Raw genomic sequence first — 25,645 nt, 5'->3', positions numbered from 1 at the left:
TGAGTCAGTCCGAGACGTTTCTTCTTTTGAACTGTGGTTGATCGATGACGCCGTACTAACGTTTGCTAACGATGCGATTTAGCAGAAATATTCAAAACGTCGAGCTGCGAAATTCCAATCCGGTGATTTTATTTTAATAAATTAACGCGGATATAATAAATTAATGTATCCACGTCGTTTCGAATCGACGTGGACGAATAATCCCTTTAAACGAAGCGCGGGCAATATTTTCACGCGCGCCGCGTTTTAACGAAACGGAAAATGAACCTCCATGGATATTCGTAAAATCAACACGTCGCCACCGCTTGCAATGTTCGCGGGTTTATCGATAATCGATGTTTACAATTGTAACAAATTACGGAAACCAGAAGCCGATAAACACGTTCGCTTTAATGTCGCAATTTACGCGTGAAATCTACTTATCTACCAAATAAATTGTCCTTAGCCCCCGAACGCGTTTTGAACAATTTCCATCCGACACTTGTATGTTACCATTTAACGGGAATCTCACACCGAACGCATTCAAACATTTCCACGAGCTTCGGGAGATAACGCCGGTCAGGAAAGACTCGAGAATCGTCAATTTATAGAACTCAGCTTCTATAAATAGAATAGAAGACGTCGAAAATAATTCTAAAGTGATAAACTAATTCCAATCCTAAACGGATAAACTCTGTTGTGCAAGAGGATCTAGCTGTTCGATTATCATAAATCAACAAAACAAGAAGCAATGAACGAAGCCTCACGAATCCACTTTCGAAACCTGGTCGAGCGACAAAAGACACGTGGAATTAATCGCATTCCGTGTCTTTTCTCCGTATTTCCTCCCTTTCTGACCACTTTCTTTTCCTTTTTTTTTTTTTTTTTTTTATCCCCTCGTATCCTCGCTTCGTTTCGCGTCCGCAAGCTCCGATGGTTAATCTTACGCTCGCCGCGAGCGTGACCCAGGCTGAATTTTAAATCTGACGTATTACACGCGTAGCCGGTGTACAGAGTCGGAAGGACATCTACATAGAGGCAAGGAATTAGCATAAGCCATTGTCCTGCCAGCGGCTCGGCCAGGAGAATGGTATCTGAAAGCTCGACCAGTCTACAATAACCCTTTATACAGCGCAGGTGGAGTACTGTTATAACCGTAAATCGCATGAAAACGTATCGCCAGCGCTTTCGCGGTTCTACTCGCTCGACCAAAGGAATTACGACTTGCCAATTAACCGATTATTATCGGCTGTGGCCAGATATCGCCAATTCTCAATTATATATATATATACACGCAGGGATGTCTTGATAATACGGGCTAAACGCGATAATCGTTCCTCTTATTGTGCGCGACTGAAATTGATTTAAACGATCGAGCATCGATCGTGGTATGTCGTGTTCGAATAGAAGTTTCACTGACTCTAACTGTGTAAAATAATATGTGTTGCGATTGGATAGAAAGCAAAACGAAGAAAGACTTATTTATATAACGGTTAGTTGTTTGATAAGTCGTTGAAGAAATCTTTGATTTGGACTCATAGAATTATTAATTCCTCATATAAATGAGTGATTGAAATTCCTTGACTCGTAAAATTATTAATATATGGGTGACTAAAAGAATCTTTGAAGGTAAACAAGAAAGATGAAAATTGATTTGATATTCTTTAACTAATTAGTTCGTAAAAGAATTGGAGAATAGAAAAGAATGGGTGGTTCAAAAAATATTCGAAAATTTGAGTTTGTCAAATTATTTAGCTGGCAAGAAAATTCTTTGAGATTGATGAAGATGGATGATTGAAGAAACATTCGAATGAGAGAACGAAACAAACGGAAAATAAATTTTATGTAGGTCAGTATGCTATATTTGGTTCACAGGGCTGGAAGTAGATTGTAAATTGTAGGTTACTTCGTTATTAATATCGCGTGCAAGAGTACGTGGGAAGTTTCCTGTGATCTTAATTACTCCTTCGATTAAGCAGATACTGTTTCATCAATCGTCATTGAATCATTATTGTACAAATGCGTTCTACTAATACGTTCGTAGAACCTTTTTGTAAAGTCCTATCGTCGTCCTCAAAATATTCAATTGTCGGAAAAATCCTGTACACTCCCTTTCAATATAAAAATCGCATTAGATATCAGGGATTTGCGAGTGACGTAACATATATTTTCTCTCTCTATCTCAGAGAAGAGGAAACAAACAGTGACGTACTAAGAAACGTGATTCATTTCGTTTCGTTTAAGATTTCAATTTTCCCGAACTTCAATTCTAAGAAAAAAAGAGAGAGAGAAGAAGTATGTATGAAATTTCCTTATGTTAGACCAAGCTTATGACAAAATGACTCACAGAATGACTCGCGAAAGATGGCAAAAATGCAGTAGACTCTCTTTATTAATATACGTTACAGAGCGAAAATAAAATTAAAATATTTCGCTCGCGTAAGACGGACATAAAAGAAGATTCAATCATCGGTTTATTATTTTTTCCCAATTACTGTCGCGGTAAAGAGTTACGCAAAACAGCCATTACGAACGCTTTTCATATCCACGCCTTGTAATTGCGACATTTATGTAATTTGTTGTGCAATTTATGTAATTGCGCGTTTAATTTTTACAGACTTTGGTGCAATGATCGATTATAGTCACGCGATAAAATTTTTAATAGATCGACATAATAATTAAACAGTAGTGACAGTAATTTACCTAGACTAAATTACGTTCAATTACGATGGCACATTAGTAATTTTAAATTATAATTTTCAACAGGGCTGGAATATCACGAGATACAACGATCGATTAAAATAATCAATTCCTAACTTTTCTTCGTTTGTAATTCTACCAGCCTAAAATTTCTAGCCGCCGATGCGACAGCCTGTTATTGTCAAAATGGCAAGAGTGAAAAGTACACCGAGTAAAAGAAAATTAGTTGCTGGAAGTTTGGAACTTGTCCAGCCGATAATTGAAAAGATTCTATCGCGATTCTGCCGTGGGACATGTTAATCGAACGCGGCCAGGCCTCTTTGTCCCTGTCGAAGGGGCAGAAACGCTCGCGAGGGAAATAGAAGAAAAAAAAAGGTAGAATCGTACGAGCACATGACACAACACACACGACGAGCGTCAAGCTGAGAATAGAAGAGTGTTTTGATAAATGACGGAGCGAAGCTCTCGGAGGAAAGGCGCGCACATGTCTCCGGTTCGCGTCTCGAGGAACTCGCCAGAAAGTCTGCCCCTGTCTCGCGGCATATGCGAATTGTGTGTCAGGAGGATCGTAAAAATCCGAGAGCAGCCGGGAACCCGAGGATTTTTCGGTGAATTTTCACACGAGAATGTCCCGACCATAGGCCCTCACGTCCCTCTCCCTCCACTGCCGTTCAATTAAGTTCCAACGACGGAAACACGTGAACCTACTTTACCCGTTTAAAATCGTGCCTTATTCAGCGGAAAACGGGCGAGGAAAACCGCTTTGCCGCTTTCGATCGACGATCTTCCATTAATTGAAACTCCATCGAGCCCACGTTTTCCCCTCCGCTTTCGAAAATTGCCCCGGTTGTATTTTGTCCAAGGCCGATTAGGGAACCGAGACTTTTTCCCAGCGGATCGCCGCGATCGAGGAAATGCTTGGGAATTTCGAATATTCGCTTCGGTGATAGGTGAAAAATAGAAGAGCAGAGTCTACGGTGTATCTCTGAAGTAAATTGAAACTGATGAAAAGATTGAGCAATACAGAGTGATCCAGAGTAACTCGAAAGAAAGTCCACCAAAATAACGCGTATGCTATTAGAAATACTTAACCAGCGGATTATAACACGATCTTTTCAGAGAATTTGTTAGCTTCTCAAAAGATAAAATTATGATAATCCTCTGACTGGAGTAGAAAAGTTTTTCGAAGCTTCGAAACGTTGAATGCAGAAATAATCCTAATATCTCTCATGAGTCATCAAGCGCCTGTCTGCTTAGATACTTGAACTATTTCCTAATTTACATCGATTAGCGTGATTCCGAACAAGAAGCTTCTAATGCCAACAAACTAACGAAAAAAATCAAACCGTTCAATCCCATGCCACCAGGTACTTATATTTTAACGTGTTATTTTCTTATTCGATGGTACATAACATCACGTACGCGAGTAGCATCTCGACTCGGGGGGGAAACACGAAGAGCAAGGCCGAAAAACTGGCGAAAGAAGCGGGCGAATGCGGCGCGCGGCCTCGTAATTATGTCACAATTGTACGCGGCGCGCGTATGTGGCGTAACACTCGGATAAGCGGAGTAACGAGACCGATAAAAATGTATGAAGCTACTATTTTTAGAGTTTTTATACGAGTTTCGTCGTTAATGCGACAGATCGTCGAACGGTTATCTGACGAGAAGATCGACCTCTCGAAGCTATCTCGAAATTCAAAATTCGAAAAGTAAAGTCAACAACTGGGAAAGAAACGATCCAAGAAGCAATAAAACAGCGTAATCCAAAAATAATCATCCGTTAATCAGCCAAACTACGTTTATGTCAATTAATATTCACTGCATATCTTAACTGTAAATACTAATATACTCTCCTGTATGTTCCAAGGAAAAATAAAGGAATTGTATAATATTTGCCTACTATGTGCTCATAGTCATAATCCCGTACATAATAATTAATATTCAGTCACTAATTACAAATATTAAATCTCAAACTATTTTCCTCTCGTATATTCCGACGAATGAAAAACTTCTTCGCCAGCTACGTGCTCCTAACTACCGTCGTTTCTTAGATAATTAAAGTTCCATCACTTGTTAATCCTAATGTACCATGACTGTAATAAATTTTGTAATAAATTTCAAAGTCCTTGGTCTACGTTGCAAGAAGGTCCGAAGGAAATATAAATATAATAATATTTATCCACTAACCACGTGCTCCTGATGGCCGTCATTCCCGCTGAAGATCGGCCGGGACCGCGGCTTGAAAACCGGAAAACCCCTCTCGACACTAGTATGAGAGCCGAAGGAACGACAACGCACACCACCTCCGCGGACGGGAGTCGGCCACTGACTGAACGTGACTCTGATTCTCTGGAACCGGGAGGAGGCTGCGTCGACCGGTCAGGGACCACGAGCCTGCGGCCTTCTGACACTCAAGTCACCGTCAATTTCTCCCTCTTCCCTCTCTCTCTCTCTTTCTCTCTCTCTCTCTCTCTCACACACACTCACTCTCTCTCTCTCTCTCTCTCTCTCTCTTTCACCGGGCTGTTGCATTTCGTTTACACTTGTCTTTTATTTTTTTTCTTTTTTTTCTGTCGATAAACAGACGGTCCTTTTTACACCGACTAACAGAATCTGAGTCTTCAGACACGTTGGTTTGCTTTCGTTCGTTAAGCTCGCTCGCTTACTTTCGTTCGTTCTTCTCCCGGTCGTATATATTGCCGATATTGAGAGACTCGAAGACGGTGAGTATGTACGTACTTCGAAGCAGTGGTAATTTCATTGCTGAGTCTTGGGATCGTTACGAGTCTCTCTTTCGAGAGATAATAGACGTTTCGAGCCGTAATTGAATGTACTTTACACCGGTGTTTCAGTTTGAGGACCTTGTTAGTTGGTTTTTGCTAATCGTTTGCTAAATGTATTCACGAAATGGAGAAGAAACGAGAGGTTCTAACGAGAAGGTGTTACTTCGAACGTTATTTCATTTGCACGCTGCATTTCGTTACGAGAGCATTATTATAAATACAGTAAAAATTCTGCAATTCTCCAAGTCTCCTATGATAAAATATCTCTTTCAATCCTACGTTTCAATTCTTATATTCAACGTGATATATTTCTATTTCTACAGATAGGTTGCAATCGGGAAACAATTTCCCTTGCCGATGTTTCAAGGACACGCGTGTAAAATCCAAGAGCAAAACGGAGCAAGACACTTGTGACCCAGTGATGGAATCAGTTTCAAGGGCGAGTGGACAGGAAGAGCAATGAGTTCTGAAAATTCATTCAGCCGCTCATTCACTCCGCTCGCGAACGTCTTAATGAAAAGTGAGCCGACAATTTACGAGCGATCGTTCGATACGAACGTAGAAACAGCCGATGAATAATGGAACGCGTGCCCCTCTCGCGATAGCCTCTTAATAGTAACCAGCTACACGATTTCATCGTAATGGAATACCCGAACGACGGAAGAAGAAAGACAAGCGAAATTGATCGACGGAGAACCAACGAAATGGTTGATTAAATCTCAGAGGGAGGTTATCGCGTTGCCAGCGATCGCATCCGCGTGTATATCCCGTGGGCCAGGTTTTCACGATCCTGGTTAGATTTGTACTCTCGATCATCTCGAACGAGGGAAACGTACGACGTGCCTCACGCTCGAAAGAAGCTCGATACAACAGAAGAAAGTTTTAACGACAAGATTTAATAGCCAGGGAACCGGCGGTAAATCGTTTTAACAATCTATGTGCGCAGAACCAATTGTTCCACCGACGTTCCTTTTCCCAGTTTTCTGCCCCGTTTCCTTTTTCCAACCCGGTTGCTTCCACTTTTCCTCGATGCTCGAGACGTTCCGTACCGTTGCGAGCAACTCGATCTCGCTCTTGAGAAACAACTACCTTAAGCTCGTCGTCGTGAAATTTATCGAACATTTGAGGGAAAAAAAAGTGATGGATCTTTTGCAATTATATTCTTCTATTCTTAATTTTTTTTCTTTTCTTTTCTTAGCAATTTCTATACTCTGTCTTTCAGTGTTACAGCTATGAAAAAGAATTCCTCGAGAACCTTGAACAGGGAATTTTTACTACATTATTAGAAGAGACACTGGCGAACGAAATGTCGGACGTGCGGCTTTCGTCCACTGTGTAAAATAGAGAATGATCTGAGAATGATCAAAAATCCTTTGAACGCAAATTTCCACTGTATCACGTACACGTATGTATGTACGTGCACTCTGTCACTGCCGATCGATCAACCACGCAAAGCCGTGAAAGAAAATATCGACCCAACGACTGTCGGACGTTGCGTTCGCCAGGATCTCGAGACGAGTGCGTATTCACGAAAGAGAAAAAAACGACGTAAATCGATCCATTAGGACTAACCGTGTGCATCGGCGGCGCATCGTGACGGATGACAGTTCCCCGTCCAGCGGGAATCTTTCGACAAGAAGCCTCCTCCTCCTCCTCCTCCTCCTCCTCCTCTTTCTCTTCTTCTTTCTACTATCTCTTTATTCCGTTAATTCACGAGACCGGCACTTGCTAGTCGAGTCCTTGCGAAAGGACACGCGCGTGCAACTCACGAGAGGAAACTGACCGAAAGAAGCGCGGTACACGAACAGAAAACCGACCCCCGATACTACTGCCGAGCTGCTCTCGGTTCGAGCCGAGAGCGAAAGAAAGAGAGAGAGAGTAGAAGAGTTACGAGAGAAGAAGAGAGATAGAGTCGAGGTTGGAGGCGGAGATGGACGTGGAAGAGGCGAGAGGGACGGAAAACGAAGCGACAGGGTGGAGGGCCGAAAGAGAAGAGAAAAGAAGAGAAAAGAAGAGAAGAGAAGAACCGAAGGGTGGGAGAGAGAGAGCCTGGTGGGGACTTCTTGCTCATTCATACTCAAACGCCTCCGCAAAATTGCAAGTACATACCGTGGAGACGGTCGCTTCTTCACCACGCTCCAACTGGCAGCGATACGCTGCTTGATTAACGAATTCGTTGCACTCGGTTTGATCCTGCTCGAAAGATCCGACGGCGAGAGTTTTCGAACGGAAACGGGACGGTGATTCACGAAAAGATTCCCTTAGGATTTGTTCGCTCTTCTTTCTCTGAATTCAATCCAGCCAGCCAGTTTGAAAGGGGAAGGCTTCATAAGTAAGGATCAGCCATGTTTGCAGATTTACGTTTGTGGAATTTGCGGTTAAAGAGATCTGATGCGAGGGTTGGGTTTTACATTTGGCACTTTCGTCGAGGGAATCTTTGAAGATTTACGGATAGTCCGTGAAGATCGTGGCGCCTCGAATGAACAACCGACTGTTACGAGAACAATCGAGTTACGTTCGGAGTCGTAATGATTTGGGGTTAAATAAACTATATAAGGTTTAGCGATAAGAAAACGTTGCATCGTGCTATCAGACACGTTGTACTATATGCAGAAAATAAAAATTAGAATGGGAATATAATTCGAAACGTAAAATGTTTATCAATCTTTTCCGTCTTCTCTTAATTATAAGATTGTTAAACTTATGACACAAAATGTTCAATTATTGCAATTAGACCGGAATCAATCAAATTATACTTGAAATAATTTCCAATTATACTTTCAAATATGCTGTACTTATTGCGTTACCAAATACCACCATGACGAAAATTAAAATTAATTCCGAGTTCAACCTGGAGAACGTGTGTCAAATGATAATAATCTCCCCGTTTGTATGTTTTCTAACAAATCATTTTACTTTGCCGAAATTCAACTACGCTACACGGTGTATTTTACTATTGCGCCGTGGTAATCTGGTTATATAAGAAAAACCAGAAGATTCGCTACAAGAGCAACTAAGAAATGGTTCCAAGGTTTTCAATACGTCGCATTAACGATACACGTCAATATTACTCTTACCTCGATTGTGGCCGTGGCACGCGTTCTCTGTATATTTTCTGCGGCGTACGAGGTCACCCTTAAGCCACGAGGAATTCACGCAAAGTAATCAAACATGCAGGCTGTTAGTATGTATTTCGCAAAAAAGGTGGCAGGTTAGCGTAACGTAATTAGGAGCACGGGTGCTGCTGTCGATGCTGTCGAGTGTGAATTTCGACTGGGGGATGCGAGGTGGCGCGAAATTCGGCGGACGCGATTAGCGGACGAATGTTAACGTCCGTTTGTTAATTAATACGCGCGGCATGGTCGCGCGAACAATACGCGCGTCGAACCCGCCAATTCAATTTCGACAAGCCGGATTAACGCGTCGCGATGGATCGACATCGGCTACCGATCACCACGTCAACACATGCCTTTTATTAATCACCCTCCGGTTTCGTTAATTATCCCTCGTTACCGAATCGCCGCGGCCGCATCTGCGCCAGACCTCAAGACGAAACAAGCTTGCGATCGATATAGATCTCGTTACTTATGACACTTAAATCTTTAATTGATTCTTCTTTGGAAATTAGAAATAAAGTGGGTATCATAGGACTGAGCGTAGAATTATTTTGGAAAATTAGGAATTGATAAATTCCTAGTTGTTTGTAATTGGCGATGCTTGCGAATGATTAACAGATTCATTGACAGTCGTCGGTACCTCGATATATATTTGAAATCATCGGTAACAGTGAAGAACTGAGTTTTGGGAAAATTTGTTGGGAGATTTTGAAAGGACGACTTGTACAGTTTTGTAAGAATATTTAAAAATGTCTAACGTTACATCAAAGTTATTGGCTATTGTACAACAATATTTGCCGTCAATACCGACGAAATTGATTTTATGTGTTTTACGTTTCATTGACTCTTTCTGTTTTTTTAAGTTTCTTTCTATTTCTCTCTATGACGAGTAAATATTGCGCAGATACGTTTTATCGTAATGTTGTGTAATCGGTTATTGCTCGTTTAAATATTTCGGATTCTCACAACCTCTCGAATCGTGTAAGAGATTCGTACATGTAAAAACGCACGAACTTGATTCTCATTTTTTTCTTTCTCGAAAGCTATTACCACTTATCAATGTTTGTCGGCAATTATTGACTTTGATCGATATCTTCGTCCGATAATCTCGGGACGAATTCAATCAAATTCAATTTAATTTGTTCCAATTAAAGACGACAACAAATAATTTCCAATCGAAACGCACGATGAAAAATAGAACACCGCGAATCGGCTTATTTTTCACCGCAAGTTCTCCGAACGTTCATTAGCCCTGCACATCCATCCGAACGATGCTATCCGATCGACGATCAATAACAGTCCAATTTCCGTCGCGCAAATGCGAATCTCTGCCACCCGCCACCTGTTATATCATTCGCGAAATTACGAGATCCGGGATTATTAGCGATTCAACCATCGAAAATTCGCTACGTGCCGCGATTTGACCCGTCCACTGACCGATCGCGCATTGACGAATTCGCCCTGATGACAAATCGCGTCGCACGTGCGACTAACTGATAGCGGCGCGAGTTTCTGTAATTCCCCCGCGAACCGAAAGCCACCGTTAGCCGATTAGCGAACGATTGCGTTCAGTTAATTAGTGCGTACCGATTGTCAACCTGCAGCCAGGATTTCCTCTCCCTTTATTCCAAATTTGTTCACCCGGGTTGATTTCCCCTCAACGCTGCGCATTCCGCACTTGTGTAATTAAAAACAATTGCTTCGATTCCAGTTGAAACTTGCAGTTTGAAAAATTCAGAGTCGCAGTTTCTAAATTTTTTTTTACTTGATTATCTTCTTTATCCTCTCGAAATGTTCTATCTTCGGTATACTCTGTTCTATGTAAAACACATCACTTGTTGCGCCTTTATTTAAATACTTTTGCAGAGTTGAATCCAGAATTGAGTACACATTGAATTGAATATAAACGCGTTCTAAGAGAAATTTGCAGACTATTCTATTATGAAAAGGAATACACATATTTATACTTTTTAAATTAATAAAACCAAATTAATTTAAAACCGAATAAATACGTGGTTAAATTGGAAAGGATGAGAAATTTGTTAATTATATATCGTTGCTTTTCTGTTCAGGTTAAGGGTTCACGGAAATTATGTATTTTGAGGAAGCTAGGAAAATTTGCGGCAGAACAGAATTGTTATCTCGGTAAATAATCTTTAGCAACAACGTTACAAAGCTCGTTCGTTGCGTAAATTTTCACACCCTTTCGACGAAAGAAACATACAAATTTCTAATTTACCATACGAATTTCTAATTTAATTTCAAACAATTTCTCAGTGGCTTTTCTGAAAAATTTGTTAACGAGACATTGCGTCACATTTCGTAAATAACGTTCGGCAGGCGAAAAAACAGAAGAACGACTGCGTTCTGTGTGATCATCTTTAAAAATCAAGGTGCTTGGCAAACTATTAAACATTACGCCAGACGATAATAATTTCCCTGTAACCTATCTTTGTCTCGCCATGTTCCGAGGCACCAGTGTTTAAAAACGGCTTGTTGCATGGTATAAATTGTATATACACGTCGAAAGAGAAATTGGTCGTAGCCAAATAAATAAACATCCATCTGAAAATGGAAGCGCTGAACAAACGCCAATCTTGATCGTAAATTTCGCGTTGGTAATGACGCTATTTATTTAAATAGTCGATATCTTTGTATAGTTCCCTTCGCGCCACGATTCTCAACTTTTCTCTCTCTCTCTCTCTCTCTCTCTCTCTCTCTCTCTCTTTCTCGATGTTCACTAGAACTAATTTCTCAACGCTTTCACGAGAAGAGATTGTATAACTTTCGAGTTCTACAATGTTACACAATTCCACAATTCGGTGTAAATTTGGTAAGTCGACAAGTTCTAAAATTCGTTGTGAAATTATTCGTTGCGACGTGTATCTTTCCGCTAGTGTACAATTTTATTTTCGGCCGTGAGATTGAATAACTGGAATATCGTTGAATTCAAAGTGGGAGCGATATTTAACAAATGTTTCCTAGTGTTCTCTATTTTTTATCATTGTTACTTCCAAAAAATATCACCCAGGAAGCATTCCAAGTTAAGCGCGGTTTCGTTGGTTATCGCTGTATTAGGTCATTTTTTCCAACGGCAGGACACGTGTCCAGTTATGGAACACGAGGGACATGGGCGTCAAAGGAAGCAGCTAGTGACCTCGAGAAACAACGTTTCTATTTAGGGCAGATGATAAACCGTGCTCCAGGATGCAGACTGATAGAAAGCAGTGCGCGCGATTTAATTCCATTGAGATAGATGCCCATTCATGTTCACATTGTATAGTTCATTCTTGTGTTTCTCTGTACTGCGCCGTTAAAACTCGTTCGTTGCTCGTTGGAATTTGATTAGCTAACAATTAACTACGACTAGCTAATAATTTGCGCGTCACGTGAATTTTACACTATCATGTCTTTGAATCGACGCGTCAATCTCTAGAAATACAAAGTATCTATTATCTAAATGTAATGCTGTGTAATTTGGCAATTTTATATTTCTAATGAGCGTAAAACCACCGAGTCATATCGTTCGTTTGCGAATTTAAAAGCCGTAGGTATTAATTTTCCATTGCGCATCTATTCAACGTAAAATTTCAACCTAGATTCAAATCGAGTAACTTCGTTCGTAGGAACATTATGAGAAACGTGACAAAGAATATTTCGACGAATTATCTCCCGTTAGAATGTACTCTCTTCCCGTTCCATTTTAACACAAACGGCTACGCTTACAATGCTTTATATCTTTGTTGTAAATGAACCTCATTGTTCCAGGAAGCAGGAATCAACGAAACATCAGAATAGTGGTATTTATCTGCAGGTTTAATTAATTTCGTGTTGATTAGCGATGTTTTCGGTTCGTTAATGTAATTGGGTCATTAGATAACGCTTTCGAAACTGTGGCCGCGAGTCCGAAGCGGTCGTGGAGCGGATGAACGACGCTGATTATACGCTGGAAATAAATGAAGGCGAAAGACAAAGAAAAAAAAGAAAGAAAGAAGAGGGTCGCCACTGTCGAATACCGCGATACACGCGTGTTACAAAACAATGGCAGCAAGCTGTGTAAAACGGTTACGTTTTTGACGTGTGATAAAGATTTGAGACATTTCGCTTATTGTGGCTTACTGTGGAAAACGAGAGTGGAATGGTACGGTGATGCGTCGGTGGAGAAAATAGCCCAACGTTAAAAATGGCGTACAGCTACAATGTCGAAGAAGTACCACACGACGATGTTCCCTGCATGGAGCACGATATACGACGTGCGAAAAAATTCCTTCAGAAACACAGTCCGGAGTCAGGTGATAGCCTGTGAGTACGCGAATTTGAAACGCGGCTTGTTCCACCGAGAACAATTGGCCGATCGGGCAATCGTAGAACGCAGAAAGTATATAATTCTCATTGTTAGTCTGAGAAAATGATAAATAATTTTCTCAGTCGGAGCAACTAAAATTAGAGATTAAATTTTACTTTATTTAGAAGTATAATCTTCTTTTATCGATCTTATAAGAAAACGTTTCATGAAAATTCGATTATTTCAGTGCTCGATTTATTGTTAAATGAAGATGACACCTTGGTTCTGAATCGTTTCCATTACCATTATTTTTAAAGACACAAAGCAACGCAACGAAAAGGAATTTGCTTGGAAATCTTTTTGAATTCCAAACTATCCCCAGGTACGATCATCTGACGGAAGTGTTGGCCAAGATACTGGCCGAGAGGCCAAAGAACGCGGTGGATATATTCGAGGAATTCAGCAGAAGAGTGAAGGAGGAAAGATTCAAGACCAAGTCCCATCATTTTCGAGATGTATACGTTCCACCGACGCAGTCCGAGGATGCGAAAAAGATCATCAAGCTGTTCCAGGTGCGGACAACCGACAATTAACAATTAACCTCGGGATCCGTGATTTAGCTGTCGTATAAATAATAACGCGCATCGTGAGAAACTTGATCGTCATTCGACCCCGTGGTTCGAGCGTCCCACTGAAATTGCAGAACGTTCAGAGCATCTACGAAGGCGAGGGAGAAAAGCGTGAGACAGAAGACGAAGAGGAAGAAGGGGATACGAGGAAGAAAATGCCGAATATGCTGGATCTTTTATTTTATTTCGAACAGACTAACGTGGGGTTACCTCGGTCACAGATGGTGCTGCTTAATTTGTCCATACGAAAACTCATCGCTGAGTCTCCTATAGAAAATGTCAAGTATATGTCAACAATTTTATCTTCAGTACAAAAGAAACAGCGCAGTTCTTAAACTGCGTGATAAATTTTGGAGAAAAATCCTCGATAAGTTCCTACGAAATATTTCTAAATTAATAATTTCGCATGATAGATTTTGGGGAAAAGTCCTTGGAAGTCCGAAAAATTATTACGTAGTAGAAGCGGATTTAAAACCCGAAGAATTAAACAACAGATTAGAGGTAAAGAGATAAACAACTCGAGAAACGAAACGTTTCTCCATTTTTTCATAACGAAATAACTCATTACTTCGCTATCACTGTGGCATAATTTAACTGGCCATAAAAAACATTTGCTTGAATCACGAGCAAATTCATTTCAGAAAGAAAGAGAGCAAAGCACTTTCTGAATCACGTCCTCCGCGTCTATAGAGAATGGCGGAGGAAGAAGAACGGAAGCGTCAAGAGGAACAAATGAGAACGGAAGAGAAGGCAAAAGTCGAGAGAGAGGCTGCTGAAACCGTGGAACGAGACGCGGCGGAGGAAACCGAGGAAGCAGCAGGGGCAACGGAGAAAAAAGACCAGGAGGGTTTGAAGCTCGTCTTTCCGCCTCTGCCTACTCATTCGTGGGTGCCACCACCGGAAGTACCTCCGGAGAGAATCGGAACTGGCGCGAATGCCAAGGTACGCTCCGTGATCTACTTTAATGTACAACTAAAAATAGCAGAACTGTTTTACCAAAGGAAAGAGATGAAAATTGTTACATGCGACTTGATCGAGCTTTATTCATTTTGTGGAAATTGCGACAAAATCTTTCGGTAGAAATATATTTTGATAAATATATCGTAAAGAGAGAGAGAGAGAGAGAGAGAGAGAGAGCAGATTAAAATTCACTGAATCTGTACATGTTGGTCGTTGGATATGAAGCACGTATACAATACACACACATAATGAGTGTATACATTTCATGTATACATTTCTGTACACGTATAAAAAGTTTCGATATCTCCATCATATTAACATTATTTATAATGCAACCATTAACTGATGATCCTTATTTATTAATATATCAATTATTGTTCATCTTTTATATTCCTTTCACAACGACTGTATATCTCCATCTCGTTTAACAATTATAAATTATATCTATTTCAAGAATGTAAAAAGATCTCGTGCAGAAATCTAGGAACACAATGTCACTACACATACGAGCTATAGTTTCTGGTTGGTAACGATCGAACGTAACGATATCATTAAACAACGTTTCAATTAATCGAAGTGGAAACGTGGAAAACATCGACGGGATTCAAAGCGCGGCGTTCGACCGAATTAATATGCAACGCAAAACATGGCGCGTGTTTTCCTGAGCGTGATCCTGGTGGTCGACTTTGTTCCAGGTGTATTTTGTATGCAACGAGCCCGGTTTGGACAAGTGGATCGAACTGCCACCGGTTACGCCGCAGCAGATAGTAATTGCACGACAGATTGTCCGTTACTGCACAGGAAATTTGGAAACACCGGTACGTGTTCATTCCTTTGCAAGAAACCCCCCAAAAAAAAAGAAAAATAGGAAAAGGCACAGAGAGAAATGGAAAGACAGAAAACATCAAAGATTGGAGAGTCACGATTGCATTTTCGATTTATAGATTCACACTTTCCCACCGTTTCCCGGTACAGAAAAGAATTATCTTCGCGCGCAAATAGCCAGAATCAGCGCGACCACCCAAGTCTCGCCGATTGGATTCTTCACTTTCGGTACCGGAGAAGAGGAGGAAGAGTTGATGGAGGAAATGGAAGAAGGTATATGTTACGTGTCTATCTCGAGGAAAAATCAAAAAAGAAAGATCAGCGCTATAAATTATTTGTATGGCCAGTTGCTGTTTTATTTATCACGTAGTTTCTTCGAAGCACTTTAAAGACTCGTTTTATTAATCATAAAACGGAGATTTTTCCAGCTTAAGGACAATGTTCCTTACGTGTCATTTGTTACGGTTATAGGTGGAGTGTTGTCCGAGAACGTGCATTACGATCCTTTGCCTATTAAGGATTTAATAGACCCTTCTATGTCGAACTGGTGTCATCATGCACCGTATCTTTTGAAACAAGGCCGTATCGTATGGTGGAATCCAAGTGGAAGAGCAGAAGATGTTAGTTCATATTAATTAAAAAAGAATTATTCATATCTCATTCTTTAACGACTAATGTTCTAAATGAAATGGAAGAAAATATTTATCACAACTTAAAATATTACTATTGGATTTAGGAACTCGGAGAGGAAGAAGAAATGGATGAAGAAGAGGAAGAAGATGCAAAAGCTCGCGTTGAGAAAGAGGTTGGACCACCACTTTTGACACCATTGTCAGAAGACGCTATTGTGGACGGCATAACACCGTGGAGAGCTTTGCAATCGTCTCGCACCCAACCTGATCAAGCAGTCGCATTAATTAGATCAAACGTTTGGCCCGGAGCGTTCGCGTTTGCCTGTGGAAAGTGCGTGCACACTAGACCCCTGTTCAATAATGATTTTCCATTAAGCAGACGTATCTGTGATATTTATGTGGCCGACAAGTATAAATTCCCCTTGGGATATCGAAGAAACAGCGCGGCGAGCTCGGCAGCGAGGGGACGGTTTTATCGTGGAGCGAATCAACCGGGAAAATAGGAATTATGGCGCGTTAAAGGAAAATTAATGGGCGGGAAATTACGCTAATGTTACTTTAATGGTGTCCTCCACAGGCGTTTCGCTAACGTGTACATCGGCTGGGGTCACAAATACATCGCGTACAATTACAGCCCACCGTTCATGCCACCTGTGCAAGATCAGTACAAGATCGGTCCGGAGATTATGGAAATTCAAGATCCTACCTTCGAACAAGAGGAGGCCTACAGAATTTCCCGATTGCCGCCTGAGCCAGTTATACCGATGGGTAAAATCAATAGAATTAATTGTATAGGGTTGAGGAGACTTATCTTCTGCATTATGTGACAGAAATTTATATTTATAGGAGAGGAAGAAGAGGCAGTGGAAGAAGAAGAAGAGGAAGAAGAAGAGGAAGAAGATGAATAATTTAAGTGACATTATTGACAGAGTCTAGATCAAGATCCAGGTTTACCGGTAAAACAGATGCATTCGGCTGTTGGTATTCTTGTAATTCTTGACATATCAACAGAGATTATCGTTATTTCATATTTATGAAAAAATAACATTGCGATGTATATGAATACTGGACATGGAATACAGTAACATTATATATGTATATATTATAATTAAATTTAAAATTAAAGTAACTAAAGTCACGGATGAGGTATATGATCCTATGGGAAGGCCTAGCCCGTGATCTGAAATACCGACGTACTAAAAAAAAAAAAAAAATCACTGGTTTCCAGCGCACTCTACGTTTAAACAATTATGATTTAGGGAACTACATCAAGTAAAACGATCGAAAATGGTCAAGTAGTAAATGCGCCAGAAACATGATTTTTGAAACCCATTACAGTGTACCCGCGAACCCACGATCGATTCTGTAATTTGTACTTGAAACAAATCTAAGAAAGTTAAAAAAGATTAGTAAAATCAGTAAAATATAACTATTACTTACAGATGGATGAAACATCATTTTGTTGTAACAATTTTTTCCACTTCGTCACTTTCTTCGATTCATATCCCATCTTTCTAAACATCTGCTCATATCTATATATTTTCTGTAACTAATACTCTGTATAAGTTAATCTATCTGAAACAAACTTATATATTGAATTAATATTATTAATTTAAAAAAAAAGAACAAAATAAGTTAATATTTCATTGTAATGTTTAAATATATTGTTGCAATGCTTTTTTGACTTTATTTTATGACACATGAAATCAATTACACTTTCATACATGTGAATATATTAGATTTATAAAATTTAACAAAGTTATAACTAATAAAAAAAATATATATTTTTTAGCAGTATTTTCAGAAATAAACGCATTGATAAGGGGTGCTGAAAAAGAAAACCTAACACAGTAACCAAAAGGGTTACTGCCAAAGAAAATCTGAAACAACTGAAAAAGAAATCGCGATACAGTAGTCAGAAGGACTACTAGAAAAACATTTCCTACTTAATACAATAACCAGAAGGGGTATTGTCAAACAGCCGACAGGAACCCGAGCAACAAATTGTATCTTGTTTCGCAACACTAATTCACTAGCATTAATTGTAAAATAGAAAATTCTCAAAATCAAACGCGAAGAGTGCGCTTCGTCATATTTAAAACTTCCAAAAGTAAGTACGCAACGCTATTAATCTATGCACTCATATTTAGAAATACGCAACACTAATTACGTTCAGTGCAACCATACTGGAGGTTGATGACCACCTCTGTACAGCTCTTGTAGCTGCATCAGGTGATCCAGGAACAACAAAAACCTTCTACGAGTCCAGTAGAAGAATTTGGGCATTTTGTAAACGCAACGCTATTTCAAGGAAGACGATCATTCATTATCGCAACACTAAGAGTAAAAATAATTAGAAATCGCGATGAAATAATGTCGCAACACTAACTCTAAAACCAAATTCAATGAAAATTATTATCAATAATACAAAAGCTACGAAGAAAAAATTACTTTGGATATTCTAGCAGTCTAAAATTAATTAATAATAATGGTTCTATAATATAATTTAAAACAACAGAAAACAAGATAAATTTATACAACACTGAGACAACTATGAAAATTAACAATCAAAATTGTAAAAAAACAATCGCGGTATCATAATTCACAACCCTAAAGCAAACACGATTATCGTTTCTCCGCAACTCTAATTCAACCCGTAATCAATCTTTCGCAACGCTAAAAAGAAAAACCACGATTTGCCCAAAACGATGATAAACGATGATGAAAAAAAAAACAATACAACTACAAATACTAAAAGAGCATAGTGACAAAGTAGTAACGAAAATGACCTCCCATGCTCTGGAATCATTTAAATGATCCAGAGGATCAGAAGCCATTTGCTGTGACCCTCTTCGTGACAGTTTGCCGGGCCTCTTCAGCTTTTAGCTTTTTCTTTCTTCGAGCGCAATGCTCGCTGAAACTTACGTCTAGCTCGAGTCTTTCTAATCGCAAACCAAAAAATAACTTATAAAGGTGAAATGAAAAGATAAATCGCGAAAGCTGAACTCAGTACACATGGACGATCATCGATCATAGTGATCGTTGTCCGTTCGCATGTGCGTGCTCGAGCAATACCTATATAAACGTTCGTTTCGGGACCTACTCGCGACCTAACCACGACCGCGATCGCGACACTAAATTCGAAAAATCGAAGAGTAAAACCAGAAACAAGTGGTATGCTCCATTTGTACCAATTTCACTGTCGATTTTTCAAATTAGATTTCCTGAAACAGGTTGGACACGCGAAAAGGGGACACGCGACCAGAGACTGTGCCAACCTGCCCGGCCCTACCTACTTATAATTAAACACAGGCATACCAGAAAGCTACCTATCCTAACCAGTCGTCCTATATTTAAAAAATGGCAAAACAGGCACACCAACACACTCACTCCACGGTTCTCACACATACCACTCGGGCGCAGACCTAAACTAGAGAGGACGTCCCGGNCCTCCGACACCCGAGCTTAACACGCAACTTTCACACTCTAATTTACGTACCATTTTCCTGAAATCGACTGACAGTGGCTAGCGACCATTGCGTAAAACGTGATTAAAACACGTTTATATTGACAATGAGACATTATTAGACAATTAAGAAAAAATACATATAATTTCTATATAAATTACATGTGCAAGTTGACTTGAAATCATTATTATAACTGATCGTATAATTAATAATATAATTATAGTGTATTTAATGAGTATTATTATATAATAAATTCATACTTCAAATCAGTGCATAAATATTTTATATATATCAACTTATAATGAATGGAACAATAAAAACGACGTAATTCCACATCCTAACCACACACACATGTGGAAAATACGTCGTGCACGATACGCTGATCTACTGTCAGTCGCTGGGATATTTTTTATAAAATTACAGACTATGGTCATCGTGCCCAATGTCTTTCACTCACCCAAGTAGCACCTGGGCACGTGAGTGAGATCCTGACAATGAACACGGAAGAGATTAAACCTGAAAATCCTGAACTAAAGAAATAATTAGTTTATATAATTTGTATATAACGAACTATTGCATTATTTTATTTCAAACTGTAATGACTCTACTCTTTTAGAAATTATTGATTATATAATATTATTACAAAAAAGTAAAGACAAAGAATTGAATTTATTAAAAAAGATATGAAATCTAACAATTGACTAAAACAATCAAAACCAAACAATTGACTCTAAATTAAATGTTAATAGAAACAATCTCAGGTGATTTCTTCATCAAAGCATTTTAGAAAATGCGAAAGCAGTGTTCAAACTTGTTGCCTTGACTCAAAAATCTGCCTGTCGCGAAATATCTCCTTGCACATAAAATTTCATACATTTTTCTACGGAAAGAATTCTAATCTATTATAGATTTCAAATTGTAGTAAAGTTCATAATTATAAAATTCAATTAATTAAATCATTTAATACTATTATAAAAGCGAAGATGAAGTTGGAAATTATTAGAAGTTTTAGTCAATATATCAATAATAACTGCATCTTTCACAGGAGCGAAGTCGGAGGGTATCCGTTTTCTCTACTACGAAATGCTCAAATGAAATCATTTTAATAATAATTATTTATAATTTATCTATTCACATGAATATTTCGCTTTAGCAAACATTTATATTGAATATATTTTGATTTTACAAGTAATTACTATAATTGTATGTATTCAAACTAATTGTTAAAATCGCGATGTGCAAGAAGCCCTATCCTGATCTAATACATAAAAAACTTGAAGAAATGTTACTACTCTCGGATATTAAAAATATCCGAGCTCACTATGCTCATCAAAAATTCTACGTATACAACCAGTCACCCTTGCCGATTCGGATCTTTCATCCTACGACATGGTTGAGTGACCAGAGGAACAAAAATGCATGCGACTCACTGCGAAGAACGATATCATCTGCACTGGATCAAGGAAAGTCGTCGTGAACATCCTCATCAAGCAGAAACCACTGAGAATCCCATGGTGAAAGTGAACACCGTGAAAAATTTCTTAAAAAACATAAAACATTTTGTTCCTAAAGACACAGTGTTATTTGTGAAAATTCAAATTTAAATAATGATAAAAATTGGGATAATAATTTGAAATATTTTTATTTTATTACATTAATTATAATTTCATATTCAACTCCAATAGAAAAAGAATTATAAACAATAGAATTTAAATACAACGTGCTAAAGTACTTACATTTTTGGCTTTTGAAGCATCATAAGATTCTTCGAAGATTAGGGGAAGTGAAAACTGTAGAAAATCTATAACAAAACATTAAACATTAGAATTTATATTTAAAAACAAAGCAAAATCTTAAGTTGGAGATAATAAAAAATTCTTACATTCTTGGCTTTAGAGCCACTGTTAAATTTTCCTCAAAAGGATGCAAAGAAATTTATGTTGTAAAACATCTGTAATGTAACAAACGTCAAAAATTATACTTTCTTGTTAAATTTGAAAAATTGAATAAATTAAGATACAATATATAAAACTACTTACGATCTTGATTTCCTGAAGAGGCCTTATCCTCTTGAATACTGACTCTAATACCGAAAGTGAATATTGAACAAGAAAAAATACAAAAAAGAAAAAATAAAAGATCATCAACGCGCGCGTTTAAGTAACAATCAGCGGACTCACTGACTCTAACTTCGCGAATTATAATTTAAATAAATTGATAATCTAATTTAATGAGACATTTTGCTCAGAAAAATATTAAAATATTGCACAACAAACACTGACCCTACCGACCGCATTGCGCACGGTCACAAACATTTTCTGAAAATAAAGCTGATTAGTGAGAAGAGGGCGAAGGATATGTTTATTTAGAAAATACTGCTATTTTTTCTAGAGTAAGATCATAAAAAAACTTGAACATGTATTAAAGATATTAGTTGTAAATTATAAAGTATTTCTCAATACTGAATACTGTAGATAAAAGACGATTATTGTATTCTGAAATTATACTCTGAATGCTCAGAATAGGAAGTATGTATATTAGTTATATATTACACGTTATAAATTTTCAAAAATATAGTATGGTACGAAAACTTAGAATTTGATAATCTAACACAAGAATATATATCCATTTGACAGTATACATATACCGTTAAGCTGATATATATTCAAATAAAATATTAATTGACTTAATGTTTTCTGTTTTCATCTTTATTTTCCAAATAATTACGAAATTATGTATTGTAAATTGTATCTCAAATATATATGAATTGTATAAATGTTATCCAAAATGAATAAAACGTTGTCAAATTTCCGTGAAAGTTCATCAAATTGTATTAACGATCATGGCATCTATCCGTTCTATGCTACCTCTGCAATCAAGGAATTTCACTGCATAACCTGCACAAAGAAAAACCAACAGTCAGAACAAATGTGTCAAATGAAGGCAAACGTGTAAAAATGACATGATAATCAACTTCAAATTCTATTGAAAAGACGTACAAGATAATCTGCCGGTAACCATACGAATAAAATCGACGATTGAACAAAAATTGGCATGAAAACTTTCAAATCACTACTCGATTTCGTTATCTTAATGCTCAATGAATCGTTAAACATACGTGTATTAATTAAATGATAGTATTAATGAGATGTAAATGGAAGTAAAAGAGTATCGAAAAGTGACGCCATCAATAGGTTAGAAAAATTACGAACTGTAATACGTGTTGTTATCGCGAAATTCTACAACCGAATGACTCTCCGCCACACGTCTCGTCGAGCAATTGAGAAAATAGGAGGGGATAGGGTAATCCTAAACGAACAGGTTCGAACAGGTCCGACAAATCAAAACAAGAGCCTTATACACGTAAGCGTTATGTTTATGTTGTCAACTTTGAGTTCCGAGCTTCAAAGCCTTCTACGCCTTATTTTATTTGAGAAATGAATAATTTTATTATATTACGCAGCAAAATTATTATTTTAACTATTGAATACGTACATTCTTAATAAATTATTGTTAATTAGTATTAGAATTATTGTTAAATTTAGTATTAGAATTGTTAAGAATTATGCAGAATAAAGTTAAAGAATCAATAAATTAGTAGAAAATGTTATAATAGAAGTGTGTATGCAAAAACATATAATAAAATATGTATATATAACAATATATATAACAATAAATTAGTCAATTACAATATTTGTACTGGTCAGAATTGAAATTAAATTTTGGTCTGAAATTATAAATAACTTTTAGCATATTATGTTCTATTTAAATGTTTATATGCTATTATTTCTTTAATTGTTGAAAATTATTTGTAATAATTATTTAATTAAATCTTACCTTCAGTTGAAGCTAAAAATGCATGTTTTATCTTAAAAATTCAAATTACAAACACAGATCTAACAACTATTAATTTAAATTTTTACCTGAGAACTTTTAGATAATACTTCTTTCTGAATAATACTTCTTTCTGAATAATTCTTATAAGATAGTACTTTCTCCTTTACAGACGAGATGTGCTTCCTTCCGCCATGTTCCCGTTTTAAAATCGATCGTGAGAAATATCGATATGTTCGAGAATCATAGGAAGTGTATTCCGTATTTCACCGTTGGGGCGCTGTGATCCCGCGTTTTGCAAGAAATAACAACTTGAAATAAAAAATTGAAATAAAAAATCATGAGAAATTGTTTTTGGAACGAGACGAATTGTAACAAGTATTGATAATTTTATTTTTCACAAAATTGCAACAACTATTGATAATTTTTCATTTAGTGTATGAATATTTTCATTCTTTTTTAAGAATTTCTCATATACCTCGTCTGTGGTAGGACAAAAAAAAAAATATATTGTATACTAAGTCTATTCATATACATATCTCGTTTGTGGTTGAAATAAAAAAATTCTTCATCGATCAGTTCTCAATTGATAAGATAGGAAACATTTGCTAGGGAATTTTGTTTTCTAACAGTTTAAACAGTTTCACATTACGATATATGCTATAATTGTAGTGTACTGTTTGTAATATTATAACTTCTAAAACACGAGTTTCCCGCCAAATGTAACATAACAACGTATGTTCCTTAATTGTAAACAATGGATATGTCTGAAGAAACACCGCAAAGTGAATATATATTACGACCAATGAATTGTGAGTTAAATCAACTTTCTATGCCTGATGGATCAGCTATGCTAATGCAAGGTAGGTTATGTTTGTTGTCAATGTTATTACTTATTTTACTAATAATTTTTATATATTTCAGGAAATACTGCAGTAATTGCCGGAATTTACGGACCAGTAGAAGCAAAACTACAAAAAATGATTTATGATAAAGCATCAGTTGAAGTATCGTACAGTCCTATCAAAGGTCCAACAAGTAAGTCAAACTAAATCTTTTAAATTAAAAATGGTTCAGTTGTTTAATAATATAATAATTTATGTATTAATTTTTCAAGAGGTGGATGATAGAATGACAGAAATGTATATCAAAGAAACATGTGAGGCTGCAATAATTGTTACTTTTCATCCAGCAACTGCTATATGCATTAATGTACAGGAATTAGAAGATTCTGGTGGGGTATGGTTTCTTTTATATTTCTAGCTTAAAATTATTTATGTTTTATATTAATAAATAACCTCTTTCGCAGATGTTGGCTTGTACAATAAATGCAGCTTGTTTGGCGCTTATTAATGCTGGTATTCCAATGAAATTTACTATTGCAGCAATAAATTGTATGATACAGAAAGACAGTGAAGATATTATACTAGATCCTGACAATATCCAATTACAGGTGAATATTAAATGAATATTTATATACTTCAAGGGGAAAAAATGAAATTTAACATATTATTTTATCAAATTATTAATTATTTTAGGAGGCCAAAGCAGAATTTACATTTGCATTTGACAGCATGGACAAAAATGTTATATGCTGTTATACTACTGGTTGTTTTACAGAGACAGAATTTTTAAAAACAATGGACAGGTGTAAACAAGCTAGCCAATATGTATTTGATTTCTATAGAAATCTTGTAAAAAAGTATGCAAATGTGATATAATACATATTTTTGGGGAATCTAGTTTTTTTTCTCAGAAGTGAATGAACCCGATAAAAAATGAGTTTTCCATTATAATAATGAGTAAGCTTTTTGTTTTTCTATTTGCTATTGTTTTTTATTTCATCTACAATAATAATATATAATTAGTTGATCTCTCATATAATTTCGAATCGTGAAAGATGAAGTATACATACAAGCAAATATCAAGTTCTCAACTACAGCTGATTGGTAATTGGCACTGATTAACAACACGTGTCAAACAACAAATTATATATTAAATTTTTATTTTTATGTTTTTTTCTTTATAACTATAGAATCGCGTATGTACGTGCTTATTTTTCTAATTTCTGCGGTTTAGTTAAAAATACATATGTATTGTCTTTACTTACCATTTTAAGCTATAGAGGGCGCAATAAAACTTGATCGGTATTTCAGAATGCGCTATATAAATACGAAAACCTGGAAGACAAAATTTATTCTGTGCTTCATTCGTAATTCTATATCGTATTTGCAATATTCGTTGAATTTGTTTCTGGCGCAATCATACCATTATGCCTGTGTTTCTGATGCATTCACTACTCGACCAACTTCAATAATTTTACTTGATGTAGTTTCTTAACTCATTGTTGTTTAAATATAGAGTCACAGATAAGATATATGAATAAACCTCGCCACAGACAAGGTATTCATATACTTCGTCGGTGCCAGTGA

At 37.3% G+C, this 25,645-nt stretch overlaps 3 protein-coding genes across 4 annotated transcripts in view; 2 read left to right on the top strand and 1 right to left on the bottom strand.

The window, feature by feature from the left end:
- LOC122533168 (thrombospondin type-1 domain-containing protein 4-like) overlaps positions 1 to 5,070 on the bottom strand; it is a 121,354-nt gene extending 116,284 nt beyond the window's left edge. Inside the window, exon 1 of the mRNA XM_043662607.1 lies at positions 4,870 to 5,070. Within this exon, the coding sequence (XP_043518542.1) occupies positions 4,870 to 4,892 (23 nt within the window). The 5' untranslated portion in view covers positions 4,893 to 5,070. The remainder of the gene's footprint in view (positions 1 to 4,869) is intronic.
- A 7,529-nt stretch (positions 5,071 to 12,599) lies between these two features.
- On the top strand, positions 12,600 to 16,977 carry LOC122533170 (radial spoke head protein 6 homolog A). Of its 2 annotated transcripts, none has more exons than XM_043662609.1 (11): positions 12,600 to 12,883; positions 13,249 to 13,438; positions 13,570 to 13,778; positions 13,909 to 13,996; positions 14,186 to 14,437; positions 15,151 to 15,273; positions 15,400 to 15,553; positions 15,752 to 15,900; positions 16,017 to 16,243; positions 16,547 to 16,680; positions 16,759 to 16,977. In XM_043662609.1, the coding sequence occupies exons 1-11, from the start codon at positions 12,765 to 12,767 to the stop codon at positions 16,818 to 16,820; spliced, it is 1,707 nt and encodes a 568-aa protein (XP_043518544.1). In that variant the 5' UTR covers positions 12,600 to 12,764; the 3' UTR covers positions 16,821 to 16,977. The 2 variants fall into 2 exon arrangements, with proteins under 2 accessions (XP_043518544.1, XP_043518543.1); XM_043662608.1 differs by having other exon boundaries at positions 16,490 to 16,680.
- A 6,879-nt stretch (positions 16,978 to 23,856) lies between these two features.
- On the top strand, positions 23,857 to 24,951 carry LOC122533167 (exosome complex component RRP46). Its single transcript, XM_043662606.1, has 5 exons — positions 23,857 to 24,076; positions 24,138 to 24,251; positions 24,331 to 24,452; positions 24,523 to 24,666; positions 24,752 to 24,951. The coding sequence occupies exons 1-5, from the start codon at positions 23,971 to 23,973 to the stop codon at positions 24,932 to 24,934; spliced, it is 669 nt and encodes a 222-aa protein (XP_043518541.1). The 5' UTR covers positions 23,857 to 23,970; the 3' UTR covers positions 24,935 to 24,951.
- Positions 24,952 to 25,645: the final 694 nt, after the last annotated feature.

This window comes from Frieseomelitta varia, unplaced genomic scaffold (assembly GCF_011392965.1).
Source record: "Frieseomelitta varia isolate USP_RPSP 00005682 unplaced genomic scaffold, Fvar_1.2 scaffold_500, whole genome shotgun sequence".
In the NCBI taxonomy this organism is placed as follows: Eukaryota; Metazoa; Arthropoda; class Insecta; order Hymenoptera; family Apidae; genus Frieseomelitta; species Frieseomelitta varia.
This window is presented reverse-complemented; position numbering and strand designations above follow the sequence as displayed.

Bases quoted from the DNA above. Each gene is read 5' to 3' on its own strand.
- LOC122533170 (XM_043662608.1), top strand. From the start codon at position 12,765: ATGGCGTACAGCTACAATGTCGAAGAAGTACCACACGACGATGTTCCC. The intron at 13,439-13,569 runs GTGCGGACAACC...CTGAAATTGCAG, and splicing joins AGATCATCAAGCTGTTCCAG to AACGTTCAGAGCATCTACGA. The intron at 15,274-15,399 runs GTACGTGTTCAT...TTCGATTTATAG, and splicing joins CAGGAAATTTGGAAACACCG to ATTCACACTTTCCCACCGTT.
- LOC122533167 (XM_043662606.1), top strand. From the start codon at position 23,971: ATGGATATGTCTGAAGAAACACCGCAAAGTGAATATATATTACGACCA. The intron at 24,077-24,137 runs GTAGGTTATGTT...TATATATTTCAG, and splicing joins ATCAGCTATGCTAATGCAAG to GAAATACTGCAGTAATTGCC. The intron at 24,252-24,330 runs GTAAGTCAAACT...TAATTTTTCAAG, and splicing joins TCCTATCAAAGGTCCAACAA to AGGTGGATGATAGAATGACA.